Below are 21,806 nucleotides of genomic sequence, written 5' to 3'. Positions count from 1 at the left end.
ACGTTTTGTAATATTGACATTGGCTTACGTAAACAATTAAAAAACATTTTATACAAAAATTGAAATAAATAACTAACCTTAACATAAACTAAATATATTATTAAAAGGAGTCCCTTTAGGCAAGGTTCCGAAGATACTGGCAGCGTTCCCCCTTTGAATAGCTAGACTAATTCTTTGTCCGAGGTAGCTGCCAGATCTTCGGTCTCCTGTGATGTCGACTAACCAGAAATAATTAATTATTTACTAATTTTTTTGTAACTTTTTAAGTCTATGAAGAATATATGAGTCGTAAAGACAAATATGTTTGCCAATAAAGTGTATATGACGTTTGTTATCATATCATTTATTTTGATAACTCAACACATCTTAGAGGTTGGGATTTTATCTCAGCACAGCAATGTTTTTTATCCTTATTATATTTACCTATAAACGTTCTATACTCTCAAGAACTTTAATGTTGAGCGAAAGTGGGAAACATCGATGAAAAATTCACATCTTTCCAACTCGGAACGAATCAAATTGGGATCTTCTTTCAAAGAACTCAAAAGGTGCGAAAAAAGTTTCACCCTACGTTTCTTTTATAAATATATACGAAAACAAATTTTAACAAGTTTCAAAGTATATTCAAAGTGACAAAATTTTTCGGAACTGTATTCTGAAGCGTTTTTAGTTACAATCTAGTATGGAGAAAATTAAATTCATAGGGAATGGTTTGACTTCCACAAATAAATACAGAATAGAAAAAAAACTGTGACGATTAAGTCTGCCAAAAGAAGGTCGGTCCTTGCCACGTGATTTAAAAACAAATTTTAATCATCTTATTAAATAATCAACAAGACATTGGCAGTCACTTTTCATATTACCAGACCAGTATTTTTCTGTTTTTGAAGTTATACTTCTTTGGCGCGTTAGGGAAAAATTATGAGAGTAAATTTTTACGATGCGCGCGCACACCGTCACAAAAAACCGACACACTGAAGTTAGCAATAGTCAACATTTTATTTTTTTATTTTTTTATACAACTATGTATTGATGCTGTATTTGTACGATATTTAGACAATGTTTCTACAAGAATATTTGTATCATACTTTAGCTATCATAAGCCTCTTGTAACTCACATGTCTACTGAACTCCAACCAATGGACGTGAATTAAATAGTAAATATCAATATCTATAAGTTGCATGATAAAATAAAAAAATGTCCATTTCTTTAATTATTTAGAAATATTTTTTTGTGATATTTAAATAAAAACTATATTTCACTAGATAATGCGTTATAATAAAACTTTCAATGTATTTAATTTCTTTTATCTATTGTTAGTGTCGTTTTTTCTACAAACATAGAATAAAATTTTGAAAAGATTTTTATCTTGTCGTATCTTTCTACCAAAGAAGTATAATGATTTTTTTACTGTCGTTACGCTAGATTTTCCATTCGTTTAGACTGACATCCAATAGATTCGCAAAAATATATGTTAAAAACAATATCAATGATTATTATTAACTATTGTCTCAGTAAAAATCACATATTTTCCAGTGTACTTTATGACTGTACATTTTTATAGCGAAATTCCTAGTGCAACTAAAGTTTATAGTTTTTAATACTACTTGAGAATTTATCGTGAGCGCATGACAGCAAATTTTATGGTCTCGAATAACTTCTAATATTTTCGATGTAGTTTAAAGAAACCGGCAAAATGCTTTGCGGCGAGTTGAAATTGCAGGTCCGACGTCTAACCTGCGGTTATTGAGAATAAGTTGCTAAGCTTTCACAGTTAACACCCTCTTTACTATTTCGATATTACTTTAAAAGGATTTGTCTTTTACCAGATTATTTTTCTACATTATCACGATAACTTTTGTCAGTTCAGTCGCTGGAATTTATTTCTGGAACCATTGAATCTTGTTTGAAAGACACCTGAATTACATTGTCAATAGTGTTATGATTGTGTTATTTGTTTGTGTTTTTGTATTCACGCGACGAAAATATCACGAGAAATCTTTGGTATATTTTATTGGAAGAGACATATGACAGTTATGGCTGACAGCTTTAAAGGTCGGCAACGCACTTGCGAGCCGCCTGGCACTGTGAGTTCCTAAGTACGGCGGTATCAGTTAACATAAAGTGGGCATGCTATAGAAAAAAAAATAAGTACATTTTATAAGCTCAAAGTTTTTGAGCAGGCAAAATAATAAATAGTTAAACATTTTAAGTGTTTTTTTTAAATAAGATTAAGGTCCTTTATCGAGTTATTCCATAGACCACTTTATGAATAAAATTAATGTTTATGTTAATATCTTTGTGTTATAAATGAAATTGTTCAGAAATACGTTCTGCGAGACATTCAATTATTTAACTGTCTCTCAGTAAGACTCGCAATATTTGAAATGTCATTAAACGAATAAATCATTTTAAAGCTTAGTCTTTTTCAAAATGAAATTTTAGAAAACTCTTCCTGTTGAGTTAAATGAGACTTTGTATGTGTTTTTCAGAAGAAAAAAATATGCTATTTATATCGTATGAAAGCTAGTTTTTTGTATAGAAATATTTTTTACTTAATTACTTAGTACTTGCTGTACTTTGGTAGTTTAGCAACATTATATAAAATGGTGGTTATAACAATGCAATACAGGAAGTGGATAATTTATCTATTATATATAAGCACCAAAAAAACACAACTCATACAAAAAACGTAATGAAAACATTACAACAAACAAACAAAAAACATTATACCTTATATATAATATTACATCTATCTTATATGAAGATATACAAACACTAAACCGTAGTGATTTTCTAAAGTAAAGTAAATATAATCGTTGTTAAGGGCTTCGAGTAAACCATCAAAATGTATCGTCGCTGAACAGTGAGCAGTTCGTAATTAAAGTTGTGATTTGCCATCGTCCAGTAATGTAGTCGCACAAAGTGGATTTATTTCGTTCAAAGGCATACCGCTGTCAATATAATATGAACAAAACGGGCTGTTTGTAATTATGAACCCGTGTTTGTACCGGGTTTATTGCTTCCTGCAGGTGACGTCAAATCGAGCCCGCGATCAAAGTGAGTGCTTTTAATAAAGCCCACCACTGTTGTAACATGACCGATTTATTTTGACCCCCCATCAGACATACATCACGGTGAATCTGACGCAAATTGTCTTTCAATGAAGTCCCGTTGGGGTCTATTGAAACTGGCGTCTGCGTCAATTCTCTGGTAATGTTATTAATAATGAAATACTATTCACGCATGATTGCTCGTTACTACGGCTATCGATTGAGTCTTAGTTAATGAATGTGTAATATTCAATCATGGTTTTAAAGGGATTATGTGTGTGTTAATTATATATGAAACTATGGTGTATCCGCAAATAATTGTTTTTGAAATAGGGTTGTCTATAATTATGTTCAGTACGCGGTACTTCCGCGTTATGTAAAGTCAACATTGATACTAGTACTCAACTTAACATAATTTCGATATGTTTTCGCTTAATAATTAATGTATAAAAATCAAGGTCAATTTTACGTACGTCAGTAAATAAAATTAATGCTTCTAAATGTACATTTATCCAGTTTTCAAATCAAGGGCGTAGAACGGACGAGAATAACTGGCAATAACCTCCGGTCACTCTATTAAAACGCCCAGGTATTTTGTGTTACAAAATGTGTGTAACTACCTTCATGCTCCTTATCACATGTTCAATCAGTTAATTATTGTAATTAAATAAACCATAATTAATAATTAAATAAGAAAACTGAACCTTTCACTTCAGTAAGACGCGCTGAGGACCTACTTTAGTGCGGGAACATGTAGTGTCAAGGTGAATCAATATTAAACCAAAAAAAATCAAGCAAGTAGTATTTACAGTATATTATGTTGGTACACTGTTATATGAGTGAGTAACAATGGTATATAAGAACTTAAACGTTAAACATAACCCATATTTGATCACGTGATTAATTAATTACATTGGAAGATTGTAAACATTATTTAGAAACTTTGATTTGAATGTCAATGGTTCTTATATAAATTGTAATCAAAATTAGTTTTTATAATTTAATAAATTATGGATATGTTATAAATATATTTTAAGAAATGACTTTGATGTTTTTGGTATTAGAAAATCGGCATAAAACATCGTTGTTGTATTGGGATTATATTTTGTCTCCACGCAGTACATGATACAAAACTACAAAGGCGTGTTAGGTACACGCTAAAGAATGCAACCCCCAAATAATTAATAGAAATATTCCCACGATCTAAATAGCTTACATTTCTCATCAAACTAGAATTGCAACATCCAAATTATTCTAGTTTATTTAGCGAACTCATAATCAGGGGTGGATAACAGGTGACGCAGGTTCACATTGATCGCGAATCACCCTACCTATAGGGTTGCTTAATTGATCTTCGCAAAGAGGGCCCTTTTTGGGATAGACAGAATTAATATAAATTGTAGTCGCTGCCCGAGGTTTTCTGGTTTTTTAAGCTCATTATTTATTTAAAAAAAAACACTGAATGAACATGAAAAACACTACTGAGGTGTGTTTCAAGGTATGTGAAGACTTAAGTAATTTTAATTGTGTATTAACAAGAGGAAACACAGGTTTCTCATAGCTGTGCACATTTGAACTATGTGTAAATAAAATTAATTATGTATGCTTCAAGAAAATAATTAACTTCTGAAGTTAATCAGTATATGTATACTGTCAGATAATTATGTAAATATTAAATTGGATTACACACGTTCAATTGCTAAGACCGAAATACTTTACTATGTAAAAAAATCGTTCATTTTTTCCAATACCGCATTGTTATTTAACCAAGCTCAGAGCCAAATAAAATTACGTTTCAAATCTGTTACGATACCGAAGTCACGTCGTGTTCGTATACGTGCGACTATCGTTTTGTTTTATATACTTAAGCATATATACTGTTGTACTATTTTTATATAACGAGTAAGCCGGGTTGCTGAATTTTCGCTTTTTTGTCTGAATTCTTATCATACAATATGCATGGTAATAGATGTTATCCAAATTGATTTGAAGCAAACATATTAACATATTTTAAGGAATTCATATACAGATACCGGCAAACATCTTGAACAAATGTCCTTGTCTGCGCAGAAGCAATTTCTAGGCGGTGGTTCACTTTGGGTGGTGGTGCGCGGCGACGGGAGAGTTACGTGTCGATCGCGTGATTGGTAAATCAGTTGACGTTTGTGTCCCGCGCTGCGAAAACTTGTCCCCACTCCCTTGTTTAATGTTCAAGATGTTTGCCGGTATCTGTTCACCGATTAAAACTTATGTTTTTTTTTATTTAATTTGTATTATTTTTACGAACTCATAAGCTATTATTACGAATACTTTTATATTGTAAAGGAATAAGTTAAAATAAATTATTTTTCTTGACTTTAAACATTAATCCCTTAGGATTTACCGTAGAAAGTGGTGCCCCTTTCCCAATTGAATTTTTAATCATCTGAAAGATGAATGGGTCGCTTAATTCAATGTCTCGTTCGGATAAAGTCTATAGTCCGATCAGCGATGTAACAATTAGTCGATTTGCATAAGAATCTGCTTCTATCTCACAATATTCTCACAGATTTCTATTGTTTTCACCCTAAAGTGTCGAAGGAATTAATAATTCTGAATTTTTAAATACATTCATTTTATTTCGATAGCGTGATTTGACTAGGAGGGTACAACATTTCTTTAACATCCCAGATATTTTCAGTTTGTATAAAAAACAACGGTTTGAAAAAAATCTAAGTCACTATATTGAAAGAAATATTGTATAGTACATAGGCTTTCTTTTCTATGAAGCTAGAATATAGAATAACAAGCAAAAGAAAAAAAAAATGTATAAAAATGAAAAATAATCTAAGCTGTGTATTATAATTTGTTTTGTCATGATTGGAAATAAAACGGGCTTTATTATTATTATTATTATTTATTATTACATAGACTTTATTGCCACCGTATTAAGTGGGTAAAAACGTTGAGCACATCTACTGGCAAAATCGCAACCTGTTTATATAATATTAATAAATATTTAAATTTAATTTAATAAAAAGTTATTACAATGATTGAAAGTGTTTAATTTGCTTACAGTTTTTAACAATTTTAATTACACTTTTAAAGTCCATCATGAACACATCGCTACACTGTACTTACACTGCTACGGCGTAGCAATGTGTAGGCGTAAAGGTGGGCGTCATATCTTTGTCCTGCGTTACTCATAATTTATAAGGTAAATGTTGATTTTGTACGTTAAAATTCCTTTAGAATTTAGGGCACATGTTTCATAGCAACAAGATTCTTTCTCGGGTACGTGTACTGAATGAAAATATTTTCAGATGTTTTGTCTAGTATTTATTTATGTATTTTTTATTTATTTTATTTATTTATTTATTTATTTTCTCACAAAAACTTAAACTTAGGACATAAGGAAGTGACAGTTATATTATACTTCTGTTTATGAAAAAAGCAAGTCTGTGTGAGACTGATGCCTGCTAAAGGTAATAGTACCTGTGTTACAGGTCATCAGGCCTCCACCACTTCGGATCGACAGAAGATACAATACAATACAATACAATACAATACATTACATTACAATACATTACATTACAATATATAGAGGAAACCACATAGGGTATGTGTGTAGGTGTAAATTATGTGTATGTGTGTGGGTGTGAGTCTGTGTATGTTTTATATTTTATTGCTTAAGTGTTAGTCTATTAAAGCTAAAACTATTATACTAAAAATTTATTCCCTATTATTAACAAAGATTAGAATCAACTTTAAACTCAACTATTTAATTATTGTCAGCATTTTTTCTGTTTCCTCATAGTTGAGGTCCAGTAGCCACAGTGCAACCGTCTTCTTGCACTCGTGTTTAGTTAGGGGATATGTGGAAACGCATGAGTTGACCTTATTATACAAGTAATCCCCCAAAAAACAGAAGAATTTCTGGGCAAAACTTGTGCGAAAGGGCTTCGAAGTGATCACTATGCCTTTTCTACGCTTGTTATCTTTAAGGTGTTGGTCATAATTGATAAGTGAGTGCTTGCGTAAAATTGTGGCAAGAATGAACATTTGACGCACAGAGAGTACCTTCCAATGTCTGTATACCTCTGTGGTGGGACAAATGAAGGGAAGGGAGGCACTAACCTTGAGTATTGCCCTCTGAGCTCTCTCCACTTTCAGAAGGTGGGTTTTTGCTGAGCCACCCCAAGTGGAGATGCAATAGCTCAGAATGGATTGACCTAGCGACAGGTAGACAGTTTTTATAATTGTGTTATTAGCAATGTGCCTCAAAATTTTGAATACATATATCAGTTTTCTAATTCTACCTGCCAGTAGGTCAATATGAGCCTGGAAATTTAGATAGGTATCTAGTATGACTCCCAAGTACTTCACTGTGCCTGCGGAGTTGAGCTTTGGACACCCGCAGTGCTCCCCGGCCAGACATGAACCAGCATGTGACACAAGTACCAGACCAGAAGGAATGTCGCGCCTCGACATTGCGAAGGTCATGAATTTGGTCTTTTCGGTATTAAGGGCCAGAGAACTGCGATGTAGCCAATCCGATACCAAATTCAGACCCCGCTGAGCATGTCGAAAGGCCTGAAACCAATCTTGACCATGGAACACTAAGACTGCGTCATCAGCAAAGGCCACAATTTTTCCATTTCTTAGGTTCATCCCACATAATTCATTAATGTAAATGAGGAACAATGTGGGCCCAAGAACGCTGCCCTGCGGCACACCAAAGGTGACTGGTAACTCGGTGCTAGTCCACTCACCCACCCTGACAACTTGCGTGCGTTCAGACATGTAACTCGTAAAGAGTTGGTGAGGCATACCCCTGATGCCCAACCTCTCCATTCTGTGCAAGAGGATTTCTACCGAAACAGTGTCAAACGCCTTGCACAAGTCAATGAAAACACCAATCACTTTTTCCCTCCTGTCCATATTCCTAACAATAAAATCTGTCACGCTATGAACTGCGTCATCAGTAGACCTACCGAAACGAAAACCATATTGGGAGTCTGAAATAATATTGTGTTTGTCGAGGAAATCAACCAATCGCCTGTTCAATAATCGTTCCAAGATTTTGGACAGGATGGGAAGTAAAGAGATAGGCCTATAGTTGTCTACAAGGCTTCTGTCACCTCCCTTGTAGATAGGCGTTATTAGAGCTTTCTTGTAGATTTCCGGAAACACACCTGTTTCCATGGAGAGGTTGCATATGTAAGTGATGGGTGGTACCAAAACTTTGGCATGTTGTTTAAGAAGCCGGCCAGATATCATGTCGTTACCAACAGCACATTTATCGCGCAGATTCATCACCAAGCTCTCTACTTCTGATTTGTCAGTGGGCAAGAGGACAAGAGAATTACTTAAGGGGGGTGGTGTAGTGGTCGCATAGGAGCGATTACAATTATAATTACCAAGCCCAGCAGCAATGTTTTTCCCCACATTTGCAAGGAATGAATTTACACTGTTTACTTTTTCTTGTGGATTACAATTTTTCATAAGTTCTGTAGATGATGATCTAGGTTTTTTGTATTGAGTAATATTATTGATGGTCTCCCAGAGTTTCCTACTATTTTTATTATGTTTGTTAATTTCATCCCTTTCATATGCACGCCTAGCCTTTTTTAATAACGAATTACAAAATTTTCTGTATCTTTTATATGTCACTGCTAAAATTTCGTCAGCTGGGTTCTTTTTAGTTTTTTTGTGAAGGTTATCCCTGTTACGCATACATCTGAGGAGCCCAGGTGTAACCCAGGGTTTAATAATTCTTTTACGTCTGGGTACAACTATCTCTTTGGTGTTATCGGTAATAGCTTTTGTCAATAAGTCACTAAATAACCTAGCTACCTCATTCACATTTTTCAGACAATACAAGTGCGAAAAATCCAGTCCCTGAATCGCTAAATCTAAGCCAGCAAGGTTGATACTGTTTTTATATTGAAGGGGAGTTAGAGGATAGTCCTTTTCGATCTTTAAGAGGAGTGCAACACTGTTATGATCGGTTATGGAAGATTGAATTATAAGGCAGTGTGCTTCATTATCTGATTTAACCATAATATGGTCCAAACATGTTCGGTTGTGGGTAGGAACGTTATACCCGGGGTGGATGTTAAACTCTGCAAGTAGATTCAGATAGTCCCATGAGCGCTGGTCACTTGTCCCTTGTGCAATGTCAATATTTATGTCACCTATAATAATTATGTTTTTATAAGATTTTAATTTGTTTAAAAGTAGGTTTAATGAATTAATAAAAATTAATGGCTCTCTATATCCCGGTGGACGATAGATAGAAATGATGACAGTAGAGGGATCAAATTTAATTACTAAACAGTTAGCGTCATAAAATTCTTGGGGTTCCTCGATGAGTGGACTAGAACCTTTCCTATAATAGACTATGACTCCTTCATTTTGTGTTAAGTTATTTATAGTGGCGGCGTAGTTGTATCCTTGTATATTTGGTATAGATTTAGTAGACGGAAGCCAGCATTCGGTCAAAACAAGTAAATCCCAGGACATATTAATTCGCATTATTAGAGTGATAAAACTATTAATATTACAGGGTAAACTCCTTATATTTTGCGACAGGATTGATAAGGATTTGCTAGTACTTTTGATCACATTTTGACATTCCTCAGGATCACAGATTGAAAATTGAATATTTTTGTATGAATCTAGGTCGTTATATAAAAGGTTACTATCGTTGATTTGTCTATACACTGTAATTTAATTGGGTCGGACTGTGCACACAAATAGGACGAGAATGTAAGTTAAGTTTATTGGTACTTAGGATATAGTATTTTGCGATAGTTCTAGCTTGCATAATAGGTATACTAGACTGAATATAGTTGAGTGAGTAGTGTATGAGTAATGTGTATGTTTGAACAATATATGTGTAGTAGTTTTTAAAAATATAGGTTTGTGATATATGCGGTTTCCTTAATCTCCGCTCACCGGCATGCACAAAATGATAACAAAAATTATATAAGACTAAAAACAATAAATTAAAAGGTATAAGGTACAGTAACACGTGAGTAAACTTAAAGTATATACTAAGGCTGAAATCCGTATTTCTGTAAGTCTTCCACTGAGTCGACGCGCATCGACGGTTGACCCTCAGCCACCCTGATGTAGACTTTGCTGTATGATGTCCAGCATGCAGCAATCTTCTTACCTTTAACAAGCCCTCTGGCCAGAAAAAAGATGTGTTTTGATTTTAACGTCAGGTGTTCCGATATATATATAGTATGGGCGGGCCCAGGTATATTTAAATGGGACGTATTTAGCAGAGGCATTTTCGACCCCTTCATTTCCTTGTTGAAGGATTTGGATTTAACTAGGAGTGAGTCTCTAATTGAAGTCGTGGTGAAGTCGATGATTATTGAAGAGGATTTCGTACGGTAAATATCTCTTACTTCACTCGATGCCACGGTGGGGTTTAAGCCAACGGCAGTACCAATGTTTTTCACTATACGTGTGAGGGTCTCTTTGTTCTCTTGTCCAGACTTAGGAACATTACGAATTTCAAGTTTTGTGGCGTGGGAGTTTTTTTCCAGCATGTCTATTTTAGTCTCAAGTGAATTTATCTGCTTCTTGTATGACAGGTTCTCCTCCTGGAGCTTTTGCATTGTTATTAACATTTCATCATATTTACTAGAGATAAACTCAACTGTTTTTTGGATGTCTATATTTTGTTCTATTACAGTGGTAATAGAAGCATTTAGGTATGCCATCTTTGTATCCTGTTTTGATGAAAATTCATTAAACATGCTAAGAAGTTGAGACATTCCGTCTGTAATTTCATTATGTTTCCTCTTTGATCTCCTCGAGATAAAGGAAAATTGGTCAGTCTCGTCTATTTTACATCTTGAAGTTTCCAATTGTGGGTCAGAGGCGTAACGGTTAAGCGGCGTCGTTGTGGTTGCAATCAATTTAGTATCGGGAGGCGTGCGCACAGTTGACATTTTGCAGGACTAATTAATTAAATTAACGCGTAGGCCTAAATTTGCCGTCGGGTCGAAACGTTGATCGTTGGGACAGGTTGCGCTTGCGCAGGTGTAGAGGTGCGCGGCGTCGAGGCAACGTGTGTAGGGATCGTAGTGTGCGTGTAAAGGCGGAGCCCACGCGACGACGGGCAATGTGATGTATATGCGTTTCGTTCTTTGCGTAGCGTCTTACTCACACTTTTGCTCCGTAGACTGCTTGGCGCCGTTGTTTCAAGTAAAGTTTGAGGGCAATATTGATACGGTTCACCGGTCAATGCGACCGAACACCTCGGCGATCCGGAGTGGAGTATGTATGCGAATGTATTTAAGCGAATGAACATCGCTTTCCGGCGTACTAAGCTTTCCTACTACAGCATTAAGATTGCGAAACGTCTTATTTATAAGTATTAATTTATAAAAAAAATGTAAGTAAACACATTTGTATCAAATCAAATATTTTATCGTAACATATGTTTAAATGTATATTATTTAACTTTTCGATGGCACAGTGTTATGTTAACATGGATGATGATCATAGTGTAAAGATTACAAACATTTTGTAAAAAACCTTTTCAATTTAAATGATTGGCGGAGAGTTTATTGCCAGTTCATGTCGTCCATCCTTCGCCCTTGATTTGAGAACCGTAATTTTTGAAGTTTTGAAGTAGTCTTTAGGTGCGTTATGAAAAATTGATGTGAGTCAAATTTTACGATGCGCGCGCACCGTGACACAAAATTAACAGAATGAAGTTAGTGGCGCATTTTGGCACGCACGCCGCCTCTGTTCACTGTATTTATATTTATAATATTTATCCACATGATTTGAGTTTCTACATTTAAAACACGTGTTTTCATTTTGTTTTCATTATACAAGTGCGAATTTTATATGTGCGTCTGAATTATAATCAGAAGTGATTTAAATTGAATATTTTAATGGATACTAATTAATATTAGAAAATAATAATAAATATAATATTAATAAATATTTATTTATTTAATTTTTCAAATGTAAACTGAACTTTATTGACTATAATGACTCCTTTTCCAGTTTTTGATTATTTAATTGTAATTAATTATTTGCATGCAATCAAAAACTATTTTCAATAATGCCAAAGAAGTATAACTTCTTACGCGCGTACATAAGTACACGCACCCTTTTTTTATTGACGTTCATATGTTTATATTAAGTTACATAGATTTTAACACAATAAGTGCCCATCAGGACTTTAACTTACCAGAGTCAGCGATTTAGGTTTGACTGGTTTAGGTTTTGGGCGCACGGCGATGGGCGGCATCGTTTGAGCGACGGGAACAGGCTGCGTGGGTGGTGTGCGGGGCGGCGAACTGTCTCCGCTCGAGTTTGTAATACTCGACTTTTCGGAGCCATTACTGGTCTGTAATATAATTTGGTTTTAGTACTTTTCACTGATTTTCATAAGTATATTTTAGCAGTGGATATCATTTGGAAATAAATAAATTAGAATTATATTTATTACAATACAAAAATATACAGTATTCTTCTTTTAGTCTACAATTGTCTTAACCTACATAGTAATAATAACAAAATTGTTTTCGTAAAAGTTTTTGACAAACTATATTATGACAATTATAATAATTCACTTGTTTGTAATTATATTTAGCTATTTAGCTAGCATAGCTAATTGCTCAGTTGCTTTTAATTCATCCATCTTTTTAATCTGATCTTACTAATCTGTTTGTCGTATGTTATGTCAGTCACAAACTCACAAGGAACCTCTAAGCCACCCTCAAGACAAATAATTTAAAAATCCCTTCCTGTTTCATCCATCCAAACCATTAAAAATTTTACAGATGATAAGTGAGCAAAGAATCTTTTGTATTAATAATACTTTTTATAAAAATTAGGAGCAACAGTTGTATGTTGTGTTCAAAACGAATTAAGGGGTACACGACCGCTATTATTTCCTTTTCCCCGAAAACCTTTAATGGTAGCGTGAAATTAAAAGAGCAGCCGGATTCAGGGTAATTGGTTAATTAATAGGGACGACCAGCTTTGAATTTTACACACGCTCAATTGGAAGCCCGCCAGTTTTGCTTGTATTGAAATAATCTGATTGACGCCATATCTTTTACTGTAAACTATACCAGTCATTTATAATTTTCACTTTAATGATATGGATAATTTAGTCTAGACTAGAAATATGTGTGGCGTAATAAGGCGCCTATAGCTCTTTAGAAGTGCAGTTGCAACGAAGAGTTATTTTAAAGTCACATTTGGATTATTATAATTTTTTTTTATTGATATCGGCACACTGATCAATTGGTAAATTAAACACAAAATACAATTTTTAAAGTGTCACTTAAAGGCAAACGTGGCATACATGAAGAGATCATACAAATATCAATCAGAACAATTTTTAAACATTACAAAAAAAACAATTACTAATAAAAAAAAATAAAATTACAAAAAACTAAAAAAAAAACGATTTTATAGTGTGAGGGGAGCAACTATGGATATCCAGACCTAGCTCGTTTATCAGAATGCTTAATCTGGACATCGGTGAGCTTTGACCAAAACGCGTTCTACGGAAAGGAGGGACAAATGGAATAATGGGATGCCCAAAGTATCGAGAGGGTACACGAAACTTAAATTTAGATAGAAGGTTCGGGCAATCAATCTGATTATTAAATATCTGAACTGCAAACCATACATCAATTAATTTTCTGCGATTCTCCAAAAACAACATCTTAAAATGACAACATCAGTAATCTATATAATGTAACAGTATCAATTCAAATAATTGTCTTAAATACTCATTCTAATTACCTGGCAAATGACATGTTTTTAAATCAGTTGAGTTAAAGAAGTGTAATTTATTGCTTGAATAATGTAAATGAAACTATTGACTATATTACTGATTATATTCTATTTATTTTAGTTTATTTCATACAATTCAGACGACTCATTGGTCTAGTGGTTAGTACCCCTGACTACGAATCCATGGGTCCCGGGTTCAATCCCCGGCTGAGACGAACATCGATGTGATGAGCATTTGGTGTTGTGCTTAGGTCTTGGGTGTTTAAATATGTATTTATGGCCTAGTACCCATAACACAAGCTTCACCAGCTTAGCATGGGACTAGGTCAATTGGTGTGAATTGTCTTTAAAAAATAAAAATAAATAAATTAATAAATTTAGTCGGTATAAAATATTAAAGGTAAAAACAAATGAAATACTTACGTCAGAGTGCAGAGCGCGTGCTGGAGACGTGGGTGACGCGACGCGAGCAGTCGCCTCACGTTCAGCGTTTGCGCTCTCTTTGCTGCCGTCTGAAAAACGATGTGACATGGCCAATTTAAATATGGAAATTAGCCCACAGTTCCACCGTGGACGTGAAACTATAAACTTTAAAGATTGAATTGTATTTAAAATAAATGTTACGTCGTCTTTCATGTAAATAAATTGCATTGGGGTGTATTACTATTATCAACGTAGTATCGTTGACATGGCACATTTCTGCGTCTATTTTATTGATAATTTTTTAGTGACCTGTCTTCTATTCAACCATGAATCAGTGTTTTCAGTGGCCAGACACACAATTCAGTCCACCTGGGTTTTTAATAAAACATATTTGTGACGAGCGAATCCTACGCCACCAAAAAAAACCTTACATGTAAACTCATTGTAAAATCATAAGAAAATAAAATCAGTGGCGCTACAACCTCTTTAGGTCTGGGTGTCAGATTTCTTCACGATGTTTTCCTTCACCGCTAGAGCGAATGTTAAATGTGCCCAGCCCGGGATCAAACCTACGACCTCAGTCGCACGCTGAAGCCACTAGGCCAACACTGTTCATCGTGAAAACATTAAAAGATTGTTACTAACTTTTATCAGGATGATGGTGGTTTTCCGTGTGACGTCGTAGGGACCTGGCATCGCAGTATGACTTTCCGCATCCATCAGCTTTACATTCGTAAGGCTTTTTGTTTCGGTGTGTTAACATATGGCCGTTACTGTAACAATAAATAATATTTAAAAGCTTATTTTAAAGCTTTGTGATTTATAGTCTTTTTACACGCTTTATATTAGCTTCACCTGTATGTATGTATGTAAATATGTATGTAACCGACTCCTTCGGACTCGATTTTGACCCACTTTTAACGGACAGATTTAATTCAAACTTTGCGCATCTGTCAAAGATCGATGACAATGCAATAAACCGAAAAAAAAATGATTTTTTTTTCCAGAAAATCATCACATTGAATTAAGTGATTGGTCACGTGAATAAAAAAATTCATATGTACACAATACGAATATTTTTGATGGCAGAACGCAACGTCACCATGATATTTATTATATTCTTTTGAGTATACTTTGCAAAATTATTGTTAAAAAAAATTTCGCAAAGCACTAACGAAACTTGTCTACACAGTACAACAATATTCGTCTATAGGATATGCTAATGTAGTCAATTGAAATGGTCTCGGAGCTTTGAATTCGTAAACAAGAACGGGGACAATAGGAATGGGGTAAGGGATAAGGTCAGACGGCTTCGATAACAGGTCACATGTACCAAGCGTCAATATTTGACAGGTGTTTGATAATAAAGCGAAAGACCGATCGCCCGTTGCACCATGTTTTGTTTGAGTTTATTGTTAATATTTTTATTTAATTCTTCTGCAAAGTGTAGTATCAATAAATAATTAATATAATTTGACAATTCTCAAATAGCTTACAAAACATTTTTAGAAACATTTGTCTGTTTAAAGTTCGATTACATTTTATATACAAAATTCTCGTGTCACAATGTTAGTTACCATACTCCTCCGAAAATTTTATATGCTTATTCAGTAGGTCTGAGAATCGGCTACTATTTTTCATACCCCTAAGTGATAAGGGTTGTCCACTCCTAACATTTTATTTTTTGGACGAAATTTAAATTTATTTATTTTTTATAATGTGCCATTAAAAAATACATACAACCCTAAATTTTCACCCCTCTACGATCAACCCCTATTTTTTATTATAGTAGATAGTTATTTTTATTGAACTAAAAAAATGTTTCCTAGAAATAATACACATGGCAAAACGACGTTTGCCGGGTCAGCTAGTAAATTAATAAAACTCTACTACTAAAAGTTAAAGTGTCTATTGACGTGATAACGTCTTAAAAAACGTTTTAGTCAGGTGACATGTTCAGAAACTTGTGTCACACCAAAACCTCACGAGCGCGATCGCAGGTATAACGAGAGAGAGACGGACCGATCTCCCGTCTTATCTCGAGCGCTGCCAGTCATTCCGTGAATGTATGAAGAAAAATGTATATCATAGTCGAATAAGTAAACTTGTCATTTTACACCCGAAATTTATCATCAAAAGTGTGAATAAAACGATAGATGTAATTTAAAATTTGAAAAAATTGTTATCTTCATTAATTCCTTACTTCCCAAAAACTTATATCACCAATAAGACGTTATCACGTAAACATCTCGATCGTAAACCTACTTTACAAACAACCAATATTTTTTTTTAACTTTTAAGAATTTATTTTATTACATATTTATATTTATATGTATATTATTTTATTATTAGTTTTATGTGTCTATATGATTACAATATAATATATTAAATTGTAATCATATAGAAAAATATTTAATAAGATAAATATAATATCTGGTTTCAGTAATCTATGTAAGGTGTGAAAATAGATAAGTACGTAAATAAGAGGTATTTGGAAAAAGACACAACGTCTGTTTAATCAAATTAAATAATTTAAAATATTCTAAAATAATTAATGTCCACGCTAAATCGTTGTCAGATAAAAGGGTGACAATTGTCAGATATGATCGCACGCATCTAGAATCATATCTGAGTAGCGTGTATTCGTGTGTATTTTTAACACTTATTCACAAAGCCTAAAGACGTATGTTTGCCTCGTTTATTTAATGAAGTGGCACAAAAAAAACATTCAATTGCCAATTGAGGTTTATGAATAAATATATTTTTACTGCAATCCCAGGAATCATAGCTTGATTTAAACATGTCGACGAATGACAAGTAGGTCAACGTAGCCAATACAACCATATGAGCCCCATTAATATTCATGTGGGGTCCGAGCTTTGGCGATTAGGCACCCAGTGCACTTAACATGTGTTTAAAGATTAGCGGAGGATATTCTCTTTCAAAGTTTTATAAACGAAGCCCTGTATAACCTCTTTAAAAAAAGGGACATAAATTATATCAGCGTTTGTTGTAACGTAATTTTTAATAAGTGTATGTTACTATCTGTGCTGATACACGGCGTCGAATCTAAGACATGCTGGTTTTCTTTCAATTGAAAGGATTAAAAGCTGCTTTTACACTCATGTCACATATTATTTTTGCTTAGAGGAAATACATGACGAAAGACGGTTCATGGTTATTTCATGGTCAAGACCAGACTAAAAAAACGTACTATAAATCGACTTAAATTTTAAACAAAAAAAAAACAAATTTATTTATTTGTGTCACCCGAACTACGCTCGATTAATTTCACAAATCGTTGATAAATCTATAGATAAAGAATCTATTTAAATAAACATCACAAGTAATTCTGAGGATATAATTTAGCATTTGTTTAGCCAATAAAGGCATACATAATTGTGTTAGCTGTGTGTTTGTATGCGCCATCACGTATCATATTGCTCACAAATTACCATAATGTCTAGATCTTAATTATGCAACTAGATAACGAGCTAAGATCTTTTGTATTTATGTCGAATACATTTCTACACAATACAGAATCAAGGTTGATTGATTTGCGTCTAGGTAGTTTATATTATACTAGCTGACCTGGCAAACGTCGTTTTGCCATGTAGGTATATCATTTATAATAAAAAATAGGGGTTGATCGTAGAGGGGTGCAAATTGAGGGTTGTATGTATTTTTTAATGCTGTATCATTAAAAAAATATCTTAAAATTATACAAAAATAATTTAGGGGTGGACTACCCTTAACATTTAGGGGGATGAAAAATAGATGTTGTCCGATTCTCAGACATACCCAATATGCACACAAAATTTCATGAGAATCGGTCAAGCCGTTTCGGAGGAGTTTAACTACAAACACCGCGACACGAGAATTTTATATATTAGATTAATAGTATGTCACAAGTTAAAGATATGTTGGGGTGTAGTAAAAATATATTTTTAAACCATTCCAACAATATTCGCTAAATTTACACATTAATTCGAATATCTCTTCTGGTTCTTCAGGTGCCACTTATTACTAAAGTTTGGCTGTTAACAAATTTAAATTGAGGGGTTTGTTGCACTAGTCTAAAAAGGTCCTCGGCGGATGTCGTGTCGTACGTTCCGCAACCACGACTTCTTCCTTCTAGCAGCCCGTCTCTTGGCTTGAATTTTGCCCATTATTATAAGCTGCAACAAGTCGTACGATGACGTAAGACGTGTCCGAGATATGCGACTATCCGTATTTTAACAGCCTGCATACACTTTCGTATCGTCCCGATTCGTAGAAGAACTCTTTCATTCGCCAGCTGATGCGACGGCAACACCATATCATTACCTACCTAATTCAAATATTTACCTACCTAACTAAGCTGACTTATATAATACATACGATACATACAATAAACTACGTATACTGAATAACGCACAACATTTGTATCAGATTGTTGTGGTTCAAAAACCTTAGAAACAGGTATATAGGATAGGTCCTTAGATTTTACCTACAGGTTACGCAACGCGTAATTTATAACTCTGCACGTGGTATGTGATATTTTATCAAAAAAGTACTCACAGATGATCCTGCCTTTTGAAGGCCTTTGCGCAAGTGATGCAAACATATTTGCGCTCGTCGCTATGCGTTAACTTATGTTTAGCTAACGCAGATGCGTTGCCAAACACTTTATTGCACACCTGAAAAGAAACAAAATAAAATAAGAAATGTTTTTCATAAAGAGAATTAACTTAACAATTAGTTTCTATTATTTCGTTGTGAGATTATTGCTCGGTCCCCTACTAGACTTACAGGTCTTACAAAATGTATGTATGTACTATTAATTGCTGTTTACGTATTCGTGCTATTATTGTTTTTTTATTTTTAATTGTGTTACTCACTTTTATTTAAAAAATCTTATCTGTAAAATAATTTAAGGACATTTCTATAATTATGCCTTGTAAATATTTCGTTTTATATAACTTGTATTTGTGATGTGTCGGGTTTCCTTATTGATAAATAAATTAATAAATCTCCCTCGCGCTTTAGCTTGCCGAAGACGGGGAAGTGGAGGAAATTGTGTGGTTACACTAACATAACGTTCAGAATGAAGAGCAAAACTGATGAAGAGAACATTGATAAATGTTGTTGGAGTTTAAAGTCGATTGACACGAGCTTTTGAAAAGCTGTTAGCCGTGTGCTGAACTCTCGAGAGATTGATAAATGTCAAATACCATTTATTACACGTATGAACGTCAAAAATATAATATTCTTATCGAATATAATTAAAAGATGGACACATTATATTATTAATCTATACAAATGATTTATTATGTCTGCTTAGTAACTATGTATATGAGAACTCTTAGTATGACCAGATACAACGTTTAAAAATATCTATTTGTATTATAAATAAATTGAGCCAAGCGCAGCATATTTAATATAATTGTATTAATATGACAATTATGCAGACGTTCCATCGCCGAGGCATGCTTAATTTAATCTTCTATCTAGCTAATACGATGGCCTTTAAGCATTGTCTTAGATTTCTCGAGTCTCTTGTGTATTGTTTTGGGTCAGGATTAGGTTGTATTAATTAAGGATACTTCATCCGATGTCTTATTAGTACTTTCCAATTTCTTAGGCTTAAAGGGTGAACTTGACTTAGCAACTATAACAAATATACTACTGTATATACTAAGTCTGTGTATACCACTTTTCTTCCATATGCAATATGAATAAAAGTTGTTTGTAACATTAAGCGTGTTTATTTGTCATTGAATAACGTATACACTTATGATAATAATGATGTCTGGTAGGGACGAAAACGTCGTATGGGTGGCCTTAGTAATAAGCAGAGATTCATGTTAGAAGACACGAAAGTTTAAAAACCTTCTTATATTTTGTTTTTATTTAACATTAACAATTTGAATTGCTGTCTGGGAGATTTGTATTGTGTTAATAATGTAAGAAAATTATGAAACTGAGGTTTAACTTCTTATATTTTCCATGTCTGATACCATATTGGCAATAGTATTGCACCTCAATGAATTTTGAATGATTTAACCAATGTATTATTCCTCCATACGTATTGTCTAAGCCTCTGTAACCCGCCGTAACAAATTCAATGTCGCAAGAAATGTACTAAAATACAATGTAATTGGAATATAGAGTTACCATTTCGGATCTACGATAAATACATACACAATGGATATTTCCTAAGGGACGTCTGTTAGACTCAAACCTCCGAGTCCCAAACAACATCCATCTAACATAATAGACGTATAAAATGTGTTATAGTTTCCCGATACAGGATATGTAGGCCTATCGCAAACCGCATCTATGTTTATGGTACAATATATTCTGTTTTTGTTATATCAATTTTAAATATTTAAAGTGATAGGGCAATAAAAATAAAAAAATAAAATAAAATATGTTTATTTTGGAACATAAGATACATGTATCACTTATTCCACGTCATGAAATTTGAATTTGTAGGCATCCCTACTCATCGGCAAAGAAGACAGAGGGTGTAGGCCGAGAGAAAAAGCCGGTGTAAAAAACTCTCGGTACTCTTTTAAAATCGAAATCGAAATAGTGGTCATTGAAAAACTACATAAAGTTGAAATAATTAAATTTAAAATAAAGGAAATCCGTGATTTTATCTCATTAATCGTATGAACTTAAAATTCATATTTATCTATTCTGAAATTGGACATTGGAATTTGAATTGGACATTGGACAATCCTAATTACAAGGTCTGTAATACTAAAAGACTTCGTAAAACGTGACGACCATTTCATTGCAGATAATATCTTCTTTGGCATATAGTTGAAACTATGTCAGCGCTTTCATAATATTTAGGTATTGTTTCTATTGCAAAGCAACAAATGAAAGCTATTTGTTTTATTATTATGTGAATTAAGAATACAACAAAAAGAGTAAGTCAAAGTACGTAATTGCTTTAATATGATCCGTGTTTTTTGATGCACAATTTGCATGCAGTAAAATTTTATAAGGTTGAACTTCGCTTGCTGCATGCCAAAAGTTATAGCCCAGTAAAGCTTTACCACAGTGAAATTTTACGGAACACCGCTGAGTAAACGTATGCAAATGGAGACTTTATGTCTTCATCACTTTATACGAATTTCCGCAAGCGTGTGATCAAATAAATATCTGCCGGTTCACGTTTGCATTTTATAAAATGGTTGTATGACCTAATTCTTTAGTGGCCTACATCGCGGCAATGTACAGAACGCAGTCACTTGTCACTTTTAAATTTCGTTGACATTTTACGCTGTGTTTTGTTTCTACAATTATTTTCAGAATTTGGAAATGCATTTTTACGTATTTGAAATGACACCAAAAAAAAACTCTATGTTTTTAAATAACGAAAGAATCGTTTAGTACAATTACAAAACAATATGCAGATACTTCTTCTCGAATAATTAATATAAACATTTCTTACATAATCCTAAATGTATGTTTATAAAGCATATGGACATCAGGTATGAAAATAAATTAGACAGTGCTGGAGTACAATTTGTTAATCCTCATACACGGGTATCAGATAGTGCTATATT

The 21,806-nt window shown here is 33.7% G+C and overlaps 1 protein-coding gene across 5 annotated transcripts in view; it reads right to left on the bottom strand.

Moving 5' to 3' along the window:
• The window catches only part of LOC125054812, a 231,412-nt gene that overhangs the window by 14,109 nt on the left and 195,497 nt on the right, over nt 1-21,806 (bottom strand). For all 5 annotated transcript variants that reach the window (XM_047656924.1, XM_047656925.1, XM_047656922.1 and 2 more), the window contains 4 exons: nt 18,805-18,923; nt 14,890-15,017; nt 14,245-14,333; nt 12,260-12,418 (listed from right to left, as the gene is read on the bottom strand). In XM_047656924.1, coding sequence (XP_047512880.1) covers nt 12,260-12,418; nt 14,245-14,333; nt 14,890-15,017; nt 18,805-18,923 — 495 coding nt within the window. The remainder of the gene's footprint in view (nt 1-12,259; nt 12,419-14,244; nt 14,334-14,889; nt 15,018-18,804; nt 18,924-21,806) is intronic.

Source organism: Pieris napi, chromosome 12, assembly GCF_905475465.1.
Source record: "Pieris napi chromosome 12, ilPieNapi1.2, whole genome shotgun sequence".
NCBI lineage: Eukaryota > Metazoa > Arthropoda > Insecta > Lepidoptera > Pieridae > Pieris > Pieris napi.
The sequence above is the reverse complement of the archived record's forward strand: the minus strand, read 5'-3'. Positions and strand labels throughout refer to the sequence as shown.